The 23966-nt window shown below is 44.1% G+C and overlaps 1 protein-coding gene across 1 annotated transcript in view; it reads left to right on the top strand.

Moving 5' to 3' along the window:
• The window catches only part of CES5A (carboxylesterase 5A), a 27375-nt gene extending 4325 nt beyond the window's left edge, over nucleotides 1–23050 (top strand). Inside the window, exons 3-13 of the mRNA XM_006863530.1 lie at nucleotides 101–239; nucleotides 2897–3030; nucleotides 5243–5396; nucleotides 6835–6939; nucleotides 9000–9104; nucleotides 10419–10559; nucleotides 12546–12614; nucleotides 16395–16542; nucleotides 18087–18236; nucleotides 22667–22739; nucleotides 22819–23050. Of these exons, the coding sequence (XP_006863592.1) occupies nucleotides 101–239; nucleotides 2897–3030; nucleotides 5243–5396; nucleotides 6835–6939; nucleotides 9000–9104; nucleotides 10419–10559; nucleotides 12546–12614; nucleotides 16395–16542; nucleotides 18087–18236; nucleotides 22667–22739; nucleotides 22819–23050 (1450 nt within the window). The remainder of the gene's footprint in view (nucleotides 1–100; nucleotides 240–2896; nucleotides 3031–5242; nucleotides 5397–6834; nucleotides 6940–8999; nucleotides 9105–10418; nucleotides 10560–12545; nucleotides 12615–16394; nucleotides 16543–18086; nucleotides 18237–22666; nucleotides 22740–22818) is intronic.
• Nucleotides 23051–23966: the final 916 nt, after the last annotated feature.

The raw sequence follows: 23966 nt of genomic DNA, 5'->3' as shown, positions 1-23966 counted from the left end.
CCCTGTGTGTCTCATCTTCTCAAGATAAAGGAGATGGCTAGGTTTCCCCACTGACCTAAGAACTGGCCTCTCACAGGGGACTTTCTCCTTCTTCTCCAAGGTGCCTCCAAAGCCTGGACTGGCTGATTTCAGATCAACACTTGCTCAAGGTGCATTACCCCCAATTCGAAGTGTCCGAAGACTGCCTGTACCTAAACATCTATGCACCGGCCCACGCTGTTATGGGCTCCAATCTCCCTGTAAGGCTGCCAGGCGGGCTGGGGCTCTGACCTCAGGTTTCTTGGCCTGGGATCCAGGCAGGGTGGCTGGGTGTTTGGAATCAGACCTACCTCCCTGTTGGGTAAATGAAAATGTAGTCTCTGGGTACATCAGTAACTCTTAAGAAAAACCATTATCAGGATAAATTTGGTTTTTCTCTTTTCTGACTGATTCTTTATTGCAATTTTGACCTTTGATTTTTATTTTGATGTGCTTGTCCCCTCTGTTGAGTCTTTAAGGATCTGTAACCTTCTAGAAAAGTCATGGGTTTAAAGGACTCTTCTAAAAGGTTTTTATTTTTCTTTCTAATTGTTGTTGTTAAGTGCCATCGAGTCAGTTCCGACTCATGGTGACCCTGTATAGGGTTTCTGAGGAGCAGCTGATGAGTTTGAACCTCCGACCTTGCAGTTCAACCTGATCTTAGGGTCAAGTGGTTATCCTGCATTGCCACACCAGGACTCCTTTATAATGAGATCATTTAATCCTTCAACATTTCTGTTTGCAAGTTAGACAGTAATAATGCTAAATATTTAATTTATGAATGTAAAAAGGTCTCTGTATAAGTGGGGCGGGAGGAAGAGGGGAGGATACATCTTAGGATCTGTTTTTTAATCACATCTTCCCATCATTTTCTCTCTCCCATGTTCCCACAATGGGACACTTGCTCTAATGTGTCTTCATAGCGACATCTATGGGCCAGGCACAGGGCACAGTCATGATCCCCACGTAACCCTCTGGAGTAAGGATTGTTGTTGTTGTCAAGTGCTGTCGAGTCGCTTCCGACCCATAGTAACCCTGTATAGGGTTTTTGAGGAGAAGCTGGTGGGTTTGAACTGCCGACCTCGCAGTTCAAACTGACCTTTCAGTCCAGTGCATTATCCTACAGTGCCACACCAGGACTCCGGAGTAAGGATTAGTTGACCCATTTCACAGATAAAGAAGATGAGGCCCAGGGAGAGGATAGGCGAATTGCTCCCTATTGCACACACAATAAATGGTAAAATCCTGCTACCAAAACCAGTGCTTCCTCCTCGGTGATTTCTTCTCTTTTTTTGCCCCCAGCATCACCATCTCTGGTATGACCTTTTTTAAAATAAAATAACTAAAGCGTTTTGTAATTAAATCTATAAATAGTGGTAACACTATTTGATGGCCCTCAGGTGGAGCAGTGAGTAAATTTCTTGGCTACAAGGTAAGGAGCTCTGCTAGCATTGTGGTTATGAATCGGGCTGCTAACCTCAAGGTCGGCAGCTCGAAACTACCAGCCGCTCTGCGGGAGAAAGATGAGGCTTTCTGCATTCGTAAAAATTTACAGCCTGTGAAGGGTCACGATGAATTGGAACCAACTCCATGGTACTTAACAACAATTAAAAAGTGACTGGCTTAATTCTAACATGTGCTTTACAGGAGAAAGACATAGAAGTCTGCTTCTATAAAGACTGTTGTTAAGTGCCATTGAGTCATTCCAACTCATAGGGTTTCCAAGGAGCGGCTGGTGAGTGCTTATCATACAGCGCCACACCAGGATGCATATATAGTAGTCACGTGAGTGTAGCATATACCCAACTCAAGAAGAGTTCTACTCTGTCCTGTTGTTGTTGCTAAGTGCCTTCGAGTCGGTTCCGACCCATAGCGACCCTGTATAGGGTTTCCAAGGAGATGCTGGTGAGCTTGAGGCGCCAATCTTGCAGTTCAAACGGCTTTGCAGTCTGGCGCATTAACCCACAGCTCCACATCATAAGTCAAACTGACTCACTCGTATCAAATTTGATTGGAGTTTAATACTACTTGGTAATAAGCCTGTGTGGTATAGTGGATTAGCTGCTAACTGTAAGGTCAGCAGTTTTAATCTATGATTAAAACTGCTGTGAGGGAGAAGGTGAGGCTTTCTTTTCCAGTAAAGATTTACAGTCTCGGAAACCCTACGCTGAACCGACTTATCGGCACACAACCACAAACAGTAGTTGGGAATGTCCTAATTTTTCTAGTCAATATAGTAATGTTTTTACACTTCTCTTACTTGTTTCTCCTCTCCTTTATTGATGTTGTTAAGTGTCATCAAGTTGGTTCTAACCCATAGCAACCCTGTATAGGGTTTCCAAGGAGTGGCTGGTGGGTTTGAATTGCTGACCTTGCAGTTAGAAGTCCAGTGCTTATCTTACAACATCACAAGAACAAAACTCACATCAAAACAACTGACACTGCTTTTACTCTCCTATATGACTTATAATTATTTCCATCTTCTAGGGGATTGTAGGCTTAATGAATACTTGAAATGTGCTGAAATTGAGCCTTAAATGTATAATTTTGTTGAAATCTCATAAGAACATAAGGTAAATACTTTCATTCTTCACTTTCTTAGTTTTCATCTTATAGATGAGAAAAACAAGTCTCAGAGAGGTTAAGTAATCTATATAAGGTCACACAGCTAGTCCATAGCAGAACTAGAAGTCAAACCCAGGCATTTGGACACCAGAGTGCACATGCTGCCTCCTTCACGAAAAAGAACTTTCTGCTCTTACTTGGAAACAAAACTGGGACATTTGTATTTCCCTGAATGAAGAAATGTCCCAGCATGCATGGGGAATGGATGTGGGTGTTTGGCAGGTTGATTGGAGAATTCTTCTTTCCTCCTTAGGTCATGGTATGGTTCCCTGGGGGTGCTTTTGAGAAGGGCTCAGCCTCCATATTCGATGGCTCTGCTTTGGCTGCTTACGAAGATGTGCTTGTTGTGACCACCCAGTACCGGCTAGGAATATTTGGCTTCTTCAAGTGAGTCTCCCCAAATGTCTGACATCCTCAACCCCAAAAGGTAGGGCACACTTGTACCCTAAACCATAGATGATTCAGTGCCCAGAAACCTAAGAAAGAATGAGCCTTCCGTAAAGGTGAACAAAATGTTCCCAGGTTAGTGAAGTAATTTTTGCAGCCAGAACAGATAAACTCCCAAACCTTAGTGACTTAACACAATAAACTTCTCTTTCTCACTCATCATGTAAAGTCTAGTCAGGTTAGCTGACATTCTGCCACATGGTCAATCAGGGACACAAGCTCTGTCTATCCTGTGGCTTTGAGCTCCTCTAGGAGCATTTGCCAGGAGATGGAGGGAGAGAAAACATGGAGCATATGAGGAAGGATTTTCCCGGCCAGCCTGAAGGTGGCGCTCATCACCTCTGCTCAATACCATTAGTAGAACTCAGTCTCACCGACACAATCCAACTGCAAGAGGGATGGGGAAATGTAGCTGTGTAAGTAGTCAGAGCCTGCTCCGAGATTCCAAAAATACCCACATGAGACTAATCACTCCACTGACATCTACAGCAATATCTGGTACATACTGGGTGCTTACTATAAGCCAGGCACAGTGCTGGGCATTTTCCATGCATAATTCCAACCCGGCCTCAAAATAATCCTGTAAGAAATGTACTGCGACTAGCTCCATTTCACAATTGCAAAAACTGAGGCACAGAGTGGTTAATCAACTCCCCCAAGGTTACAGAGCAGAGCTGGGTCTCTTGACCACTTCCAGTACCCTGTCCAGGATATAGCGGAAGTCTCAATTCCTGGCTTGGAAAAAATGTGACCAAAGAGGAGTAGTTTCAAGGCCACTGTCAGAGACTGTGGGGAAGGCAGCCATCTGTGAGTCAAACACGAAACCTACCTTCAAGAGCCTCAGTCTAGTGGGCGAGATAATGCAGAGACATTCATGTCTATGGGACTAGGCAGGGCCCCTTTAATACTCTAAGTTCTTGTAGGAACTTGTAGGAATCTGAGTGTTTTCATAAGAGAGGTGGCCTTCAAGTTGCACTGTAAATTTGGTTGGGTTTGGGGAGGCGAGGTTAATAGAGAACATGCTCAGCAAGGAGGGCTACTTAAGCAAAGGCTAGGAAGTTAGAAAGGAATGTGGGGCTGAAGCAGTATTTCCAAACTGTGCTTGGAGCCATTAGCACTGGGAGGTGGTTCTGGGGATGCTGGGAAGGCAAGGGAGGCCGAGAAGTGTGCTCTGACTCAAGCCACTTATACATTTAGCTGATCTGCAAATTCCGATTCAACTAAGATTCCTTTGGCACAAAGGTTTCCAAAACTTTGTTTAAACTGCCTGGGTTTGAGCCTAGGAAGATGAGGGTATATAGCAGGAGACAGGTATAGAAAGGCAGTGTGAGGCCTGATTGGGACAGGCCTCCAGTACCAGATGATGTGGAGTTTGAGCTTTATCCAATAAGGACTGAGGAATCCAGGAATGCGCTGCTCAGGCCAGTGCAGCAAGGCGCTCACTCCAGAGCAGAAAGGAGGCTGGCCGAGTGGGGCACAGGCTGTATATAGATGGGGAGTCCAGTTGGGCAGCTAGTGCCCAGGGGGTCTACAGCTCATGACGGGTGAAGCATACGGAGTTGGTTGAAAACTAAAACTCATTGTCTAACATGTAGTGTCCTTATTGTGGGCCTGATGCCATAGACATTCACAACAACCTTGGGATACAGGCATTATTATTATCCCAACTTAAGTCACAAAAGAATTGATGCTGATGAAAAACATCCTATGCCAGAGGCTGAGATCGTCCCCATTAGACCCTAATGCTGCTCACAAGAAAGAGAAATGGAGGAATGGGTACCATGATGGGGTTAAAGTTGGTAGGACCTGGCTCCTGACCGGAAGAGACGAGGTGGAGTCAGAGCCAGTCTGGTGGTCTCTGACAGAGAAGGGAACAGAATGCTGGGTAGCTTTTCAGGGGTCACAGTCATCTCCTGGGAAACCTATGAATGCCCTGAAGTCCTGCCTACAATATTGTCCATGCTTTATTCTGTGATGAGGGGTCATAGCTTTCATCAGCATCTCCAAGAAATGGAAATACCAGCAAAGGGTAAAGACGAAGCCCAGTTTTTCATCTCTCAGCGTCTTCTTGTGGATGCTGCCTAGAACCCTCTAGGCTGCGGGAAGCAGAGGGTGGCCGACTGAGAGTTCTCATTCTGACTCTTGCCTCCAGCACAGGGGACCAGCACGCTCCGGGGAACTGGGCCTTAATGGACCAGGTGGCTGCCCTCACCTGGGTCCAGGAGAACATTGAGTTCTTTGGTGGAAACCCGGGATCTGTGACCATCTTCGGCGAGTCAGCAGGGTCGATAAGCGTTTCCAATCTTGTGAGTTCTGTGCTCTGTGACTTGAATGAACCTCGGTGGGGAGGTTCAGCAAAACAAGGGCAATGACTCACTCACATGTGATATGTGCTTTCATGTTGAACAAACACTTCTATATGCACTATCTCCCCGGAGCCTCAGATACATTGTGAGTGAGGGTCTCAGTTGTTTTGTGGACAAGGCAGCCATCATCGGAAGAGTTTAAATGAATCATGTAAAGTCACGGAGGGAATAATAACTTTAGTGTTCTTGTTGTTCAGTGCTGTGGAGTCGGTTGCATCTCATAGCAACACTGTATAGTGCTTCCAAAGAGCTGTTGAGAGGTTTGAACTGCTGACCTTGCGGTTAGCATATTGGAAGAGTTGAAGCCCTGGGTCATTACTTGTTTAACAGAAACACTTCAGTTGAGGCATTAAAGACTAAAGGATATAATATTAATGCTTTGTTTTAACTTAACACATAAAATATACATCTCCACCGTTGGTTTGATATGATGACTCTGGATCCAACATGGACTTTCTTGCAGAAGCCACCTTCAGAATTCACTGTCCTCAGATTGCACGTTCAGTTTCTTTGTAGTGAACATGAATCTATCAACGTCTGCCAAGCAGTAGGGCGGCAGCACAAGCCGGAAGTTGTATACTTTTCCCTCAAATATTTGATTCTTATCTCCTCCACACCTAATTTGGCAACATGTTTTTAAGCTACTTTTCTTTATGAAGTTTGTTCATTTTTTTCCCCTGCAAAGAATTTTATTTTCTTTATACACTCATAGTTTATTGAGTCATGTATCTCATTCAATTATGTAATCAAAATAGAAAGTGCAACTGAAAAAACTGGTTTGGAAGCAAATACACCTGGCTTTTCATAAGAAGCTGGTGGGGACAGAAATTGGAGGTACTAGAAAATGGCTCACTGGCTTTGAGCAGTCAGTATTTACTGGGTAACAGTGAGCAGGTTTTACAGAAGGCAATAGAGAGTTTTATGTAATCTCCAAAGTCAGTTAGGGGAGGTGGATTAAGAGAGCTTCTGTTGACTAGCACTTGACAATATAGACATACTTTTATATCTTCAAAGCAACCCAATGCATAAGGTGGATTATACAGTAATGACCTTCATTTTTTCAGTGCTGACTACTGACCTATATGTTAATACTTCCCCTATTCCTCAAAACAACCCTGTAATGTGGCTCAATTATTAGCCTAGGGGAGTAAACTGATGCTTAGAAAAGTTAAGCAATAACTAGGAAGTGAAGGGGCTAGAATCCACATGCCAGTATGTTTGACTGCCAAGTTCATGAGAGACCCGGATGTTCGGCCTTCGTAAATACTCCTTGAACATCAAACCAAGAATTCTTCCTCTAAATTGAAAGGTTTCCTGGAAGAAGGATGAGCGGTCCTCTGGATAATTTCCCCTGGATCTTCCTGTGTTCTTTTTCCAGGTTCTGTCTTCCATGGCCAGTGGCTTATTCCACAAAGCCATCATGGAGAGTGGAGTCGCCATTATCCCTTACATCATGGCCCTGGACAGTGAGAGGAACCAGGATGTAGGTATATTGCTAATGCCTCTCGGGCGTCCTCTCTTAGTCAGGAGAGAGTGCGGTCAGGAGTCAATAGACTGACTCCTTTTCACCCTGTGTTTGGCTTTCCTCACTGACCATGCCCCAAGAATCTGATGCTGGCCCAAGGTGAAACTTGCTCCCCCCTGGAAGGTCTGACGCAATAGAAAATGGGCCCAGCTCTACAATGTAGCCCAGCTGGTGTGAGTGTGGTATAGTTTTTACATTTTATCCATTACGTTTTGCTTGTGACATGTAACTCAGCCCCCTGGGTTGTAGATGGCTCATCCACCACCTGTCCCTGCTCTACTCCACAGGGAACGGTTTTCTAGAGGGCGACATCAAGAAGGGTTCTGAGTCTGTTTCCAGCTCAGTGGGAAAGAACGTTATGACTGATGAATGTCTCGGCTGGCATGGAATTGTGTGAGGGAGGTGGAGACTACGTCCCAGATATTTATCATCTGTCATGTTGTCTTATGTTTCTACTAGATGGTGAGGACTTACTTGGTGTGTTGTTGTTGTTGTTGTTGTTGTTGTTAAGTGCCATCGAGTCGATTTCAACCCATAGCGACTCTCTATAGGGTTTTGAGGAGCAGCTGGTGAGCTTGAACTGCCAACCTTGTGGTTCAAACTGACTCTGCAATCCAGTGCACTCACCCACAGCACCACACCAGGACTCCTTGGTTTGTCAGGAGTGGGATGTAGTAGGCAACTATACATGTTTTCTGATTGAGTGAGTTCATGGCTGAGCTGACTCAGTCAGTGCATATGAATAAACCACTGGGTTGTGGAGACATCTTCTGTAGGTTAATTTCAGTGGTGCATTTTCTTCAACACCGTATAGAGGGGAAAAAAAGTGCCAAGAACAGAAACACAAATTTATGAAATTGGAAAAATACCCTTAAAACACAGGGAACATTGATTACTTTTGTTGTTGCTCAGTGCCATTTAATTGGTTCTGACTCATAGTGACTCAATATAGGGTTTCTAGGTGGATGGTGGGTTTGAACCACCAATCTTATAGTTAGCAGTCCAGTGCTTACCCTATAGCACCACACCAGGACCCTGGATCTTCAGTTATGGTAACATTATATATAAAGTTATTTTCAGTTTGTGTATCTATATATATATTCTGATTTACCACACACTCACTGAAGGCCTCCTGTTTCCCCAGATCTATGTTAGCATCTGTGTGTTTTTACAAGTAGTGAAGGTATATCCTAAACTCAAGGAGACTGTAACCATCTATTCCAAAGGGTTTTAACCTGGAATCCAAGGATAGGTTGGAGAAGTGGGCCTTGAACTCTTACAATCATATGCAAACTCCATGTGCTTATGCCTTTTCCTGGTGAGAGGAGCTTCTATAGGTTTCACTGAATTCTCAGAACACCCGTAACTCCCAGAAGATTAAGGACTATTACTTTCAGGGGACAAGTTTACATATGTGGAATGTTCAATGACAGGCAAGAAGGTGCTTAGTCAAGTGCTAGGTTGGGAAGGGGCTCCTTGGGAGATTAAGAAGCAAGGATTCATGGAGATTGTAACGGTCTAAATGAATGTCCTGGAAAAGGTGGGATTTGAGCCTTGAAGAATGAATGGAATTGCTATAGAGACAAAAAGTAGGCGCCCAGGACATTCCAAGCTTAGTGTGGGCAGTGGGGCTGAGCAGAGCTAACTAGCCAAGCTGCTCATCTCTCCCAGGGATCCTCCAGGTCTGGCTCCATTTAGCAGTCAAGGCGGCATGGCTTGGCTCCATAGGCTGAGTGCCAGTGGATCCAAGGTTGTGGGACTGGTCTTTCTGAGAGCCAGGAATCTGAACCCCAGGCTGACTAAAGCCACGCAAGGCAGTATGGGTGATGCGGCAACACTGTCTTGGCTGCTGTCCCGCCGATGGCTATGTTCTACCGGCGGGCACCCAAGGGTGGGGAGGGACAGCAGTTTGGACTTCCTATATGGATGAAGCTGTGGTTTGATTCCTGACTGATTCCAACTCTGCTTTTCCAGATGGTTTGAGTACCATGCTCTGATCTTGCTTTTCTCTGGAATAGTTGCAGTTCCTTGCGCATATCTGTGATTGCAACCTGACAGACTCATTGGCCTTGCTGCAATGCCTGAGGGCAAGACCCCCTGAGGAGTTACTGAGCCTCAGTCAGGTAGCGGGAAGGGAGAGCGTTGGGGCAGGGTTACCCTTTCACTGGAGTGGTGGGCTTTTTCTGTTGGGAAAGAAAATCTTATCATCCTGTTAGTTTCTTTGCTCTGGGACTTAGAAAGCTATAAAAAGTACTGTGGGCTATAAAGCCCCTATTGGCAATCCAAGGAACTTGGTGGGGTGAGGGTCCTACTTAGCCTGGGGAATTTAGTAAAATGCAAAAGTTGTCTCTAAGTCATTGAAGACATCTCACTGGGAAGAAAGATCACACTTGGTCCTCATGCCTGTGGAAGATAAAGTCAAGATCAAGAGCTGGAAATTCTGTTAGGAAGTCATTTTGGCTTGGTACAACCGTGAACTTTCTAAAACCTAAGTTGCCTGGAAGAAGACTGAGCTTCTTAAGAAGGCAGTGTGATACCCACCTCTGCAGGTATTCAAACGAAATCTAGATGACTACTGATAAACTTTCAACCACTGGATGGTTCATTGGACTGGGTGATCTTTTGTGTCCCTTCCAATCTTGAGAACCTTCCACCATCTTTGAAAGAGCTAGGCTGTTCTCTGTCAGCTTCCAACGTTTGTTAAATAGTTATTCAGCATGTAAGGAGAATATGTCATGAGTCAGATATGGTGACAGTTCCACAGTCCATGAAGATGGATAATCAGTCTTTGGTTTGATGTAGCATGAAAGCTCTTTTGTGTGTTCTCTTTTATCTATACACTCAAAAGTAAAACCTAAAAAAATTAAAAATCATGATTTGAGCCAGGCCTTGCTCTCTGAGACTTAAGAGATAGGCAGCCATCCTCAAAGCCAAGTGTTGTCTAGAAGACGTCTCAGGGGGGCATTTGGTCCTGATCATCCCCTCCCCTCATCACTTTGCCCATTGGGCTTGGCCAGTGGTTCTCAAAGTTGAGTGCACATCACAGATCACCTGGAGGGCTTGTTTTCTGAGCTGCACCTCTCGACTTTCTGATTCAGTAGGCCTGCAGTAGGGTTTGAGACTTCACATTTCGGGCATGTCCCCAAGTATACTGACACTGCTGCTCTGGGAAGCACTTTTTGAGAACCACAGCTGTAGGCCACTATTTGTGTTCAGTAGATTCTTTTTATTACCCTTTCAGTAGATGAGGAAACAAGCCCAGAGCAGTCGAGTCCCCTTGCCCACGTAAATGGAAACGCTGCTCCACCACTGATTTCTTTTTCTTTCCCTGGTGAATTTTGACCATAGCTAGGCTGAGCGGGCTCAGCTTGGCTAGAACCTGGGGATAGCAGTTGGAACAAAAACAGCTGCTGATTTTTCTTTCTCCTCCATTTCAGAAAACAAAGTCTTTCACTCAAGTGATTGATGGTCATTTCTTTCGTGACAGTCCTGTAGACATATTGGTTCAAAAAGCATTTAATCCAATTCCTTCGATCATTGGCGTCAACAACCACGAATGTGGTTACTTGCTACCCATGGTAAGAATCCCACTGTCTTCTCTGTTGCTTAATTGTTGTTGTTGTTGTTGTTATGTGCCGTGGAGTCGGTTCCGACTCATAGTGACCCTGTACAGGGTTTTCGAGGCTGTAAGTCTTTATGGGAGCAGAAAGCCTCATCTTTTTCCCATGGAACAGCTTGTAGTTTCAAACTGCTGACCTTGAGGCTCACAGCCCAATTTGTAACTACTACGCTACCTAGTAGGCTGTGACAATCTTTCCTCTGGCTAAAAGAGGGTAACTGAAGACTGGTGGTTGGGAGACTACACAGATGCCTTCCTTGATCCTCATGCAGGTATTTGCTGAAAGAAGCAACTATGTACAAAGGTAAGAGAGAATTGTATACATTTGATTGTTATTAAAGACATTAAAATGATTGTTTTAGATCAAGATAGCTATTACTGCAAAGGTGGAATTCAGATAGGTTGGGGAAACTTCAGTCTTTTAAGCTTTCATGTCCTAACTTTTTGACATCCAAGAATGCTCTGTAAGGTTGTACAAGCTGCAAAATTACTAAATCATTATATTCGTTCAATAAGTATTTACTGAGCATTTACTATGCTGTATACTCTTCTCTTCTACACTCTGGTAGCGTAGTGGTTACGAATCGGGCTGCTAACCTCAAGGTCAGCAGTTCGAAACTACCAGCTGTTCCACGGGAGAAAGATGAGGCTTTCTGCTCATGTAAAGATTTACAGCCTCAGAAACCCTGTACAGGGTCACTATTAGTCAGAACAGACTCTACAGTGCTTAACAAAAACAACAATAGGATATAGGCTACAATTAGACCCATCACTTGACACTGGCCATGGTACCCTAAATTTTGGAGTCCTGGTGTGGCCCTGTCGGCTAATGCATCAGACTGCAAAGCTGTTTGAACTGCAAGGTCAGTGGTTCAAGCTCACCAGCTGCTCCTCGGAAACCCTATACAGGGTCGTTATGGGTCGGAACCGACTTGGCGGCACTTAACAACAGCAACCACACTCTTCTAGAAACTGAGGATTCAACAGTCTGTAAGGCCCATGATACCAGCATTCAGTCAGTCAGCTTGCCAGGGGAGAGGCGATGGCAGGGAGTGAGAAATGCTACTGAAGGCATCACTTGGAAAGAAGCCTTCTTTAGTAAGAGCAAGGAGGTCAGGAAAGGTGCCTATGAAGAGGCATCATTAGAGGTAACACCTGGATACTGGAAAAAAACAAAAAAAACAAAAGCAGTTGCTAGCAAGTCAACTCTATCTCATGGTGGCCGCACAAGTGTCAGAGTAGAACTTATTTTCAGTGGCTGATTTTTGGGAAGTAAAACACCTGGCCTTGCTACCAAGCTACCTGTGGGTGCCCTTCACTTAGCAGCTGAACACCTCAACCATTTACACCTTCAGGGTCTCTGGATGCTGAGAAGGGACTATGATTTCTTAACTCTAAGGTTTAGGAAAACCCTTCCATTTAAAACACTGTTCATCCATTCTCAGAAGAGTGATGGATTCAAATTTACAATACCATCAAAGTTCATTGATCTTGACCAATCTCTTTATTTTAAACCAGGTGAGGGAAGGTTAAGAAATAAAACGGCTTTTAAAAGTATGAGGAGTCTCTGTTTTCTCCATAACACCCTCACCGCCTCGCTGGCGGACATTCCCACCACTGGTTTCTCAGAGGCCCGCCTTGCAAAGGTCTTAAGAAGGAGTACAACGAGCTTCTAGTTTCAAGATTTTCTAGTCTCCCCTTAAACTCAATATCAAAGATTTTCTAGTCTCCCCTTAAACTCTTCCCATAGGGTGGTCACTTGGGCTCCAAAGACCACAGATATGGCTGGACACGACTGCTTTTTATCAACTGTGACAAAGGTCAACCCTGCTGAGGGTGTTCCTACGTGTGTCAACTTTGGGGGAGTGGGTCCCTCTGAGAGCTGGGCCTCAGTTCATCTGGTGACCAGGAGTGCTCACAGAGGATACTCTGCTTCTCTTCACAGAAGGAGATTCCTGAGATCTTCATGGGCTCCAACAAGTCTGTCTTATTCCTCTTGATGCAGTCAATCTTGGTGAGTGAGCCTGGGAGTCTGTGACTTCCAGAGATTTGCTCATTTAACAAATATCCCCAAGGCCCCATTCTGGAGGTATAGTCATTCCCTTCCTCATTCATTCATTCATTCATTCGTTCAATAGACCTTTACTAAATGCAGGTCCACCATGCATAACCATATTCTGAAATCTAAAGAGCGCTGAAACCAAACATGGGCTACTTTGCTATGTGGCCATTAGTCTTTTGTTGTTGTTGTTTTATTGTGAATTATGTGATAGTTTACATGGTAGAACATTAACTTTGCATTCATCCTATCGTATATTGTTACATTGCCATGATTACAATCTCTTCCATGCATCAAGTAACCCTGCAAGCCTGCCCCATGGTTGTCAGCACCCAGCCCCTCTCCCTCTCTGGGTCTAGAGTCTCCAGCCACTCCATCTCTCCACATCACCATCTCTGCCTCCATCTCTGGCATCACTGTTTCTCTGGGTTGGGTACTGCACTCTTCTCCCTTGATGGTCCCAGGGACCTCCGCTCCTAGACTGCAAAGTCAATCACTCCCCTCCTTTTGCTACAAAATATCTACCTTTACATTTCCAACCCTCACAGTCAGTCCTGATAGCAGTTATTCACTATTGTGACACAAGAGACTTATCCCCATCTCCTTTCATCAGTCCCACCCAGACAGATTGGATACTACTCAGAGGAGATTCTACCTTCCTCCATGCCCTCTGGAGCTAGGCTCCCTCTTGAAAGCTTGTAAATCAGTCACTTCTTGCATCCATATGTATAGATGAAGTTCATCAAATTGTATCAGATCTCTCTTTTTTCCCTTTTCTTTCTTCTTCTACTTGAGTTCTGATCATCCAGCCACTGAAGCCAGGTCAAGTGGGTATTATCTGCAAGTGTGGGTGTTCTTGTGTATATGCCCTCTCCTCTTCTCAGTTGGAGGCGTCACTCTCCACTCTACTCATCTGTGGCTATATCACTGACTCTGGGCCCAGGAATACCCAGGTCTTGCCATACTGCAGCCGTTGTTGTTGTTGTTGTTAGGTGCTAGCGATTCTGTACCGACCCATAGCAACCTTATGCACAGCAGAACGAAACACTGCCTGATCCTGGGCCAACCTCACTACTGTTGCCACACTTGAGTCCATCGATGCTGCCACTTGGCCAATCCATCTTGTTGGGGTTCTTCTTCTTTTTCTCTGCCCCTCTACCTTACCAAACATGATATCTTTCTCTAATGACTGGTCCTTCCTGACAATATGTCCGAAATATGAGAGATGAAGTTTGGCCATCTTGGCCTCCAAGGAGCAATCTGGCTGCATTTCTTCCAAAATGGATCTATTGGTTCTATGGGCAGCCCGTGGCACTTTCAATATTCTCCTCCGACATCATTACTCAAAAGCATCAATTCTTCTACGGGCTTCCTTATTCACTGTCCAGCTTTCGCATTCATATGAGGTTATTGAAAATACCATGGCTTGGGTCAGGCATACCTTAGTCCTCAAGCTGACATCTTTGCTCTTCAACACTTTAAAAAGGTCTTGTGCAGCAGATTTGCCTAATGCAATATGTTGTCTGATTTCTTGACTGCTGCTTCCATGAGTGTTGATAATTGATCCAAGAAGAATGAAGTCCTTGACAACTTCAATCTTTTCTCCATTGATAAGAGTGTTGTTTATTGGTCCAGTGGTGAGGATTTTTATTTTCTTTACATTGAGATGCAATCCATTCTGAAGGCTGTGCTCTTTGATCTTCATCAGTAAAATGCCTTTACTTTCAGCAAGCAAGGTTGTATCATCTGCATATTGCAGGTTGTTAATGAGTCTTCCTCCAATCCTGATGCCACGTTTTTCTTCATATAACCCAGTTAATCAGATTATTTGCTCAGCATACAGGTTGAATAAGTATGGTGAAAGAATATACCCTTGTCCCACACCTTTCCTAATTTTAAAACATTCAGTGTTTCCATGTTCTATTCGAATAACTGCTTCAGGTACAGATTCCTCATGAGCACAAGTAAGTGTTCTGGAATACTCATACTTCGCAATGTTGTTCATAGTCTGTCATGATCCACACAATCGAAAGCCTTTGGGTAGTCAATAAAGTACAGGTAGACATTTTTTTGATATCCTCTGCTTTCAGCCAAGATCCATCCGACATCAGCAATGATATCCCTCGTTCCACGGCCTCTTCTGAATCTTGCTTGAACTTCTGGAATTTCTCTGTCAATGTATGATTGTAGCCATTTCTGTATTACCTTTAGCAAAACTTTACTTGCATGGGATATCAAAGAGATTGTCCGATGATTCCCGCATTCCTTTGGGTCACCTCTTTTTGGAATAGTCTTTATTATCTATTTACTGTTTTTCTCACTGTGGCTCACATATTTCTCTGGGGACACATTAATTCAGGTGTTGCCCTAAGGCCCACTGAGCACATCACACACAGTGTGAAATCCGTACTAAATGGTCCCTCTGCTATCTGAAAAGTTCTGAATTCTGAAGCACTGCTGGGACTGGGGACTTTACTACATGCTAGGCACACACTGAGCTGGTTTCTAGCAAGTCTGAGGCCTGTCACTTCCTTAATCATTTATTCGTTCGTTCATAGAAAAAGCAAGTCATTAGCAGGTTTTACTCTAGATTTTAGGATCTAGAGATGGATTCCTTCCTTCCTTTCTTTGATGATCATCTGCTCATTGTGGACTATGTCAGGTTCATGTCACTCATTTATGAGTTAAACAAAGGGTTGCGGAGGGTCCCAAGGCTGCTGTATTCTCCTTGGCCCTGGGTGTGTGATGATAATCGGGCATTCTCCCACCCACCCCATGCTTCAGAAACTTGTACACTGTTGGGGTGGAAGTATAGGAGTGCACGCTGTGCAAGCAAGGTTGTATCATCTACATATCAAAGGTTGTTAATAAGTATTCCCCCAATCCTGAAGGCACATTTTTCTCCATATAATCCAGCTTCTGCAATTATTTCTTCAGCATACAGTCTGAATAAGTATAGTGAAAGATTACAAGCCTGATGCACACCTTTCTTGATTTTAAACCATTCCATTTTCCCTTGTTCTGTTCGAACAACTGCCTCTTGATCTATGAGCACAATCAAGTGTTCTGGAATATTCATTCTCCACGATGTTGTCCATAGCTTGTCATGATCCACACAGTCAAATCCTTTGTGCAGTTAATAAATGACAGGTAAACATCTTTCTGGTATTCTTTACTTTCAGCCAAGATCCATCTGATGTTAACAGTGATCTCCCTCATTCCATATCCTGGTCTGAATCCAACTAGCTTAGGTATAATAGCAAAGGGATGGACCCCAGAAGCCAGGCCAGTTGTGAGACCTGTGCCTCCTATCAGAAAGCAAAAGGCCACCTGTCAGAAGGGTGCTCTGCTGGCACCATCTTGAAAGCGGTACTAATTTTGAACAAGAGGCCCTCCCTGACTTTTCGCTTGCCTTGAGTCCCACAGTTATGCTCAGTGACTGTTTCTGGAACATAGTAGGGAGGTCATGGATATTGTGGTCAAGGGCATGGAACTTAAAGGCAAATACAGTTGTGAAGAATCATGATTCCATCCTTTTGAACAAACCACTTAGCCATATTGAGCGTCAGTTTCCTCATCTCTGAATGAAGGTTAGTCTTGATACCTACATCACAGTGTTGCTGTGCAGCTTAAAGGAGATAACACACAGCATGCTCAGAACAGTGCGTGCTCACAGAGAATGCGTGACATGCTAGCCACTGTTGACCTGGATCTCTGGTGACTGATTTTTCCCAGAAAATCCCCAGGCACTATTTGTATGTCCTGAATGATGAATACTTCAAGATCAAAGACTCCATGGCTGAAATCCGAAACAGTTTTCTGGACTTGCTTGGCGATGTGTTCTTTGTGGTTCCTGCCCTGGTCACAGCTCAGCATCATAGAGGTGAGTCTGAGCATCCTCTCCGGGCTATGGTGAGGCTGGTGGCCACAGAGATCCATGATGTCCACCTCTCTGCTCCTTCACCAAGGGGCTTCCCAAGGATATCTTGGCCTGAACTTTGTGACACTGACTTGCAGCTTGCCTGCCTTTCAGAGCTGGGGAATGTCGGGCAGGTCTTCCCTTCCTCTTCAGGACTCTGTAGAAATTCCCACAATCCCCAAACAAACAAACAAACAAACAAAAAACACTATGTAAGTGGGAGGCTTAAAAAACAGAGATGTACTTTCTCACAGTTCAAGAGATTAGGATTCCAAATCAGGTCTCAGCCTTGTTGATGCATTCTGTGGGCTTCTCTCCTAGTCTCTTCTCACCAGCTGTCCCTTGGTGTCCCCTTGCTTGCAACGGTTCCTCACAGAGCATCTGTCTTCCCCCTGTATGTGTCTCTGCCCATTTTGTTCTTTTTATCTGACACCACTCAGAAGGTAGCAGACTGTGGTAGTGTAGTGGTTACGAATCAAGCTGCAAACCTGAAGGTCAGCAGTTCAAAACTACCAGCTGTTCCATGGGAGAAAGAGGAGGATTTCTGCTCCCGTAAAGATTTACAGCCTCAGAAACCCTGTATAGGGTCACTGTGAGTTGCAACCTACTCCCTACTCCGTGGCACATTACCAACCAAACCAACCAACTCTAGAATGGTCTCATTACATAATAAAAGAAAGTCCAAGGGGGTGAGCTTTACGGGACAAGTGTTAGGGCTGTCACATCTCCTTTGTGGGGGATACAACTGAATTGGAGTTGTGGGTTAATGAGCCAGACTGCAAAGCCATTTGAACTGCAGGGTCGGCGGTTCAAACCCACCAGCTGCTCCTCGGAAACCTTATACAGGATTGTTACGGGTCGGAACTGACTCAGTGGCATTTAACAACAATAGCAACAATTGAATTAATGTTAACCCCCAGATTTCTTTCTCTCTGGGGTGTCTTCACAAACACTCAGCTTTAAGGAGTGGTGGAGGAATCAAGAAAGAAAAGGTAACTTGTGAAGGCACAACCTCTATTTTTATCTTTTTTTTCTGTCTCCACTTCCATCCCTCCCTCCCTCTCTCCAGGTTACCTTCTCCCCTCCCTCCCTCTCTTTCTTCTATTTCTTTCTCTCCTTCCTTCTCTGTCCCCCATCTTTCTTTTCTTTCAAAGAAAGATGCCACGGTGTGCCTGGCACTGGTCTAGATTCTGCTTGTCTCCAGAGAGTTGAATCAGGATCAATGAGAGGAAGTCATAGGAGGCAAATCCTAGCTCAGTATGAAGGACTTTTTTGAGCAATAGAGGTCTCAGTTCCCACCTCAGTCAGGCTATCCTGAGAAGTAATGAACTCCCTGCTGTAGCAGGAAACTCCAGCCTCCAATGGAAAGGGAGATGTTAATGTGGTCTCCTTTTGCCTCTGAGCTGCCCCACGTGGATCCATGACCAGGGCTAGGTGAGTGGGATGGAGGTGGGGCCAGGCTCCGCCCTGTAAGTGTGGTTCACTCATCTTTTCACAACTTTTGGCAGCGGCTGGTGCACCTGTCTACTTCTATGAGTTTCAGCACCGACCCCAGTGCTTTGAAGACACAAAGCCAGCTTTTGTCAAAGCAGATCACACGGATGAAATACGCTTTGTCTTCGGAGGTGCCTTTCTGAAGGGGGATGTGGTCATGTTTGGTAAGGAACTGCCTTACGGGGTCTTGTAGGAAGCAAAGCTTCTAACTGGTCCATTCCATGCTGACCCTTTGCTGAGAATTTGTATTTCCACCCCAGAGATACTGAATCCGAATTTGCATGTTGGCCAGATCTCCAGGAGTGATTATTATAGATTCCCAGGGGATCTGGTTCAGTTGGCGGTTGAGCTAGAATAAACCAGTTCAAAGCCCTGCCAGCTACAAAGAACTTGGGATGAAGTGAGAAGCTCAGAGTCCGCACTATAAAGTGGAAACCCTCCACATAGCCTACGAGGGAGCTTCAAACAATTCCAGGAAAAATGGAAATGATAAGATAATGGAACTTTTCCACAAAGTTTTTGAAGCCCCCTCATACATGAGTCCCCAAGGACTCATGGGTTGGGTTTTATGCTCCTATGGTTTAGAGGCCATCTTTCGCTGTAAAAGTTTCCATTCCTCGGGCTCAAGAGAGGCAACAGTTCTGCTGTGCATAAGGTCGCTCGCTATGAGTCGGTACCGACTCGATGGCACCTAACAACAACAACATCATCGCAGGAGAAGAAAGCCTCGTCTTTCTTTAGTAGGTTGGGTAGCAGGCTCGAACCACAGCCTTTGGGTTTTCAGTCCAGTGCTTATCATATGGAGCCACTGTGCTCCCAAGCCGTCACATTGTTGTTGTTGTGAAGTGTCTTTGAGTCGGATCATACTCATAGTGACCCTGTATAGGGTTTCTGAGGAGCAGCTGGTGAGTTTGAACAACTGACCTTGTGGTTCAGCGCATTAACCCACAGTGCCATACTAGGAGTCCAGACATCACATTGTTGTTGTTGTTGTTGTTAAGTGCCATAGAGTCGGTTCCGACCCATAAAGACCCTGTCTAGGGCTTTTGAAGAGCCATCACATTTGTTGTTGTTAAATGCCACCACATTGTTGTTATTGTGAAGTGCTGTTGAGTCGGTTCCAGCCCATAGCAACCCTGCATAGAGTTTCTGAGGAGCATTGTTGTTGTTGTTAAGTGCTATGGAGTCTGTTCTGACTCATAGTGACCCTGTACAGGGTTTCTGAGGCTGTAAATCTTTACAGGGGCAGAAAGCCACATCTTTCTCCCACGGAAGAGCAGGTAGTTTTGAACTGCTGACGTTGCGGTTCACAGCCCGATTTGTAACCGCTATGCTACCCGAGCTCCTTAGGGGTGAGTTAATTTAATGTTGAACCAAATAAAGCAGGCTTATTTTTAAACTGATCATTTTGTATAGCCTGCGAACGATATCAATTTTGGCAGATAAATTGTTTCTCACCCTTGGTATACAGGGTCACTATGAGTCAGAATTAGTTTGAAGGCTCTGGGTTACTGCTATATGTACTGTTTTATGTATGACTTCTTTCATGCAGTTATTTTCAGATTTATCCACATCATTGCATATGTTAAATGTTCATTCCTTTTTATTACTATATCCCAATGTATGGGCATCTTATTCATTCATATGTTGATGAACCTTTGGGTCATCTCCAATTGTTAGCTATTAACCATAAACCTGCTATAAACACTTGTTGTATGGAAAAAAAGTCTTCCATTCATATTTTTAAGAGCCAAGATAAAAAAGTCCTGCCATCATTCATTTGATACCAACTCAAAGTCTATGGAGGTGGGTGGAGTCCTGGGGTGGCTCTGTGGGCTAATGCGTCAGACTGCAAAGTCATTTGAACTACAATGTCAGTGGTTCAAGCTCACCAGCTGCTCCTTGGAAACCCTAATCAGAGTTGTTATGGGTCGGAATCGACTTGATGGCACATCACAACATCAATGGAGGTAGGCACTTCAAGACTCTCAGGCAATCTCATTTGTTTTCTAATAAGATCCACTCTCGTCCTTCTTGCTGATCCCTGGCCTTACCTCACTGTTGTTCTCAGAACTCCTTGTTGCCAGACATTTTCACAATTCCGAAGAGCTCTGCATCCAAGTAAAACCCAAACTCACTGCCACTGAGTTGATTCTGACCCCTCACAGTCCTATAGGAAAGGGGACTACTGTACCACTGAATTCCCAAGGCTGTGCTGTCGTCTTTATGGGAGCAGACCCGTGGAGCAGTTGATGGGTTCAAACTTCTTCTGCTTAGCAGCTGAACACGTAACTACTGCAGCACCCAGGCTCCTTTCTAGATCTAGATGATACCATGTAAATGCGATGAACTGCTACTAGTGAGGTTCGTTCATTTATTTCTGAACTGATTTCAATGTTTCAAAATTAGAAGTCAATCAAATGAGATAATCGATAGAAAAATGACAGGAAACAATATACAGTACAAGTTCTTAAGGAAGGAACAGTCTCTCTGCCATAAAGGCAGAGTGTTTGCAGACCATGGTTTATTCATTAGTTCACTTATTCATGCTTCTCTGGAAAATACAGACAATACCAGAATCACCGAACCACGTCCTAGGTTGTCCTAAGGAGTAAATGAAATGAGTCGCATAAAGCACACACTGAGTGCTTAATAAATATTACTATTATTATTACTCATCAGCTATTACTGAGCTCTGATGTAATAAGCACATTGTTGTTGTTAAGTGCTATCGAGTCAGTTCCAACTCATAGCGACCCTGTAGAGGGTTTCCGAGAAGCGGCTGGTGAGCTTGAACCACTGACCTTGAGGTTCAAACCGGCCTTACAGTTCAGTGCATTAACCCAAAGTGTCACACCAGGACATAAGCACATAGACTCTACAAATGGGGACGAAACAACACATGTCAGTTAATTTTCTTAATACTTAGTTGTGTTCCGACTTAAAGCAACCCTCTCTAGGGTTTCCTAGGTTTTAAATATTCTCAGGAAGAGAAAGCCTCATCCTGTGAAGTAGCTGATGGGTTTAAATGGCCAAACTTGTGGTTTTCAGGCCAGTGCTTACTGTATAGAGCTCCATGAAATCAATAAGACATGGCTAACCAGGTAACAGAGAACTTATGAAAGAGAAAACACAGGTGTTTTGAAACATAAGAAAATCCACTCCATCTCACTCTTAGCAAGACAACTGCAAACTAAACTCGACTTAAGAATCCTTTTCTTCAGACAGATTGGGAAGAACACAATGCATTCCAGCATTTGAGGAAACAGACAATTTCATACAACCATGACAACATACATGTGGTTTTTAATCTAGCAATTCCACTTCTAAGAGTTTTAGCACAACTGTACTTTCCTAAGTGCGAAATCTAGGTGCATGTTGTTGTTAGGTGCTATCTAGTCGGTACCGACTCACGGTGACCTTATGCACAGCAGAACAAAACAATCCTGGGCCAACCTCACTATCATTGCCCCGCTTGAACCCATTGATGCTGCCACTTTGTCAATCCATCTTGTTGGGGGTCTTCCTCTTTTTCTCTGACCCTGCACCCTACCAAACATGCATAGTAAAGCATTTATTTTATCAGCATAAAGTTGGAAACCACCTAATAACCCAATAGGTGATGGTGGTGGTTATGTGCCGTGGAGTTGGTTCCGACTCACAGCGACCCAGTACAGGGTTTCCAAGGCTGTAAATCTTTATGGGAGCAGAAAGCCTCATCTTTCTCCCACGGAGCAGCTGGTAGTTTCGAACTGTTGACCTTAAGGTTCGCAGCCTGATTCGTAACCACTATGCTACCAGAGCTCTTTAATGACCCAATAGAGTACTGAATAAATAAGTTCTATATTTATAATATGTATTATAAATATTTACATATAAACATAAATCTATACTCATTATATTTCTAGAACAATATTGGCAGCTTTAAAATAAATGATCATGTGGAACTATCTGCTAGATACAACTTCAGTAAGAAGAGCAAGATGTCCAATATACTATAAAGTATGCAGAAAAGAGTTCAGCTACACACATATATACTTCTGACTAAGCTTTGGAAGGGTGTTTGAGAGGCTGGTACCAGTCATTGCTTCTCAAGCTGGTAACTGGGTGTCTGGAGGGAAGAGATGAGAGGGAAACTATTTTTATTAGGTGCCCTTTCCTCAGTTTGCATTTTGTATCTTGAGCAGGTGCTATCTTTTCATATAAAGAAGTATAGTAATCAATTATTTGCAAAAAGGAGAGAGACACACACACAAACAGAGGTGGGATGGTCTCTGTCCCCAAGGAAACTATAGCTTCTTACCCGAGTGGTCTGAATGAGCACTGAAAAGTCATAGAAGACAATTTGGAAACCCTGGTTGCTCCTACACACCACTGGGTCATCAGCTGCCACCATTTGGAAGCCATTATTGCTTGGATAAGTCCCTATTGCCCTAAGCCTCAGTATCTGCAGCTACAGAATGGGTACAATGACTTTGTAGGCTTGTGAGCATCTGAGGGGAAGTGAGGAATGAAGTGATTTATCAGCTGTAAGGTGCCTTGGTCCTCTGGAAGACCACTGTGAACAGCTGGATTCTGTGATTGTCTCTTTCAGAGGGAGCCACAGAAGAGGAGAAGCTGTTGAGCAGGAAGATGATGAAATACTGGACGAACTTTGCTCGGACCGGGTAAGTGGACAGTTAGGGCTTCCCTGTAACCAGCATGTTTAAGGAGGAAAACCTCATCCATTTCCACTCTCACTTCCAGGAATCCCAATGGGGAAGACTTACCTCTGTGGCCAGCTTACAATCAGGCTGAGCAGTACCTGCAACTGGATTTGAACATAAGAGTTGGAGAAAAACTAAAAAAGTCAAAAGTGGAGTTTTGGACAAATTCTGAACCTCTGATAAAATTCTCTTCTGGGTCTCTCCTCTGTCCTCTCTCCTCCTTGTACTTCCTGTCTCTGTTCTTACCATTCTTTTTCCTTTTTGCTCCTTAAGATATTATCTTTTGGATTTCCTTCTTTTTCTACAATTTGTCCCACAATTATTAGCTTCATTCTAAGTCTGGCTGTTTTCTGTGGAGATCTTTTTAGAAAGAGCTTCTTTGGCTGATGTTTTATGGATATGGGGGTTATCCTTGTGGAATTCACACTTTACAAAATGCCATTTGGAATGGAAGGCTACCGGATTTCCTCAATAAATCTAGAGGAAGATTGATCTACTTGTTGGCATAGTAATGATCTCATTACTCACTGGAAATAAAATCAGAATGTAAAATATGTAGAAGGAACAGAATTTGATTCCATGCTAAAAAGTCCCCTTTCTCCTGTGATATCCAAGATGAAGTAGAGGTTCTATCAGAGAAGAAGTCTATGTGGAGTACCTAAACTACGAGTCCTCCAGCCCTAATCTTGTGGCGTTTCAATCCTGAGGCATGATGAGATGAATGTGAATGTTGTTGGATTTGAACTGACTCTCATCTAGGGCTCAGTGAGCTATGTGGAGGTGCGGGGTGCTGGGGAGCCTACTCCTCAGCAGTGGAAACCAGATGCCATCCAAGGTGAAGAACCCAGAAGTCAAATGCCAGGCAGCATTGATCCCAAGAAGTAAAAAGGCTTTCCTAATTCCTAGAACTCTCAGGTTGAGACGAATTCCTCATTAAATAAATCTACACGGGGTGCCTGATACGTATGAGCCCTAGAGAAATAGTGCTGAACAAACTATGGCTTCTATCACATGATGAGCAGACAGACAGTAAGGAAACATACAAGGGAACACTTGAAGATTAAATGTGATTAGTAGTACTCAGGAAAAGTAAGGTTTTAGAAAATGTAGCAGGGGAAACTAATCTAGCCTGAAGTCTTAGGAGACTCTCTGGAGAAGTAACATTCATCTTAAGAAAATATAAGTAAA

The sequence above is a fragment of the Chrysochloris asiatica genome, unplaced genomic scaffold, assembly GCF_000296735.1.
Source record: "Chrysochloris asiatica unplaced genomic scaffold, ChrAsi1.0 scaffold00055, whole genome shotgun sequence".
Lineage (NCBI taxonomy): Eukaryota > Metazoa > Chordata > Mammalia > Afrosoricida > Chrysochloridae > Chrysochloris > Chrysochloris asiatica.
Note: the sequence above shows the minus strand (reverse complement) of the source record. Positions and strands in the feature narration are given on the sequence as shown.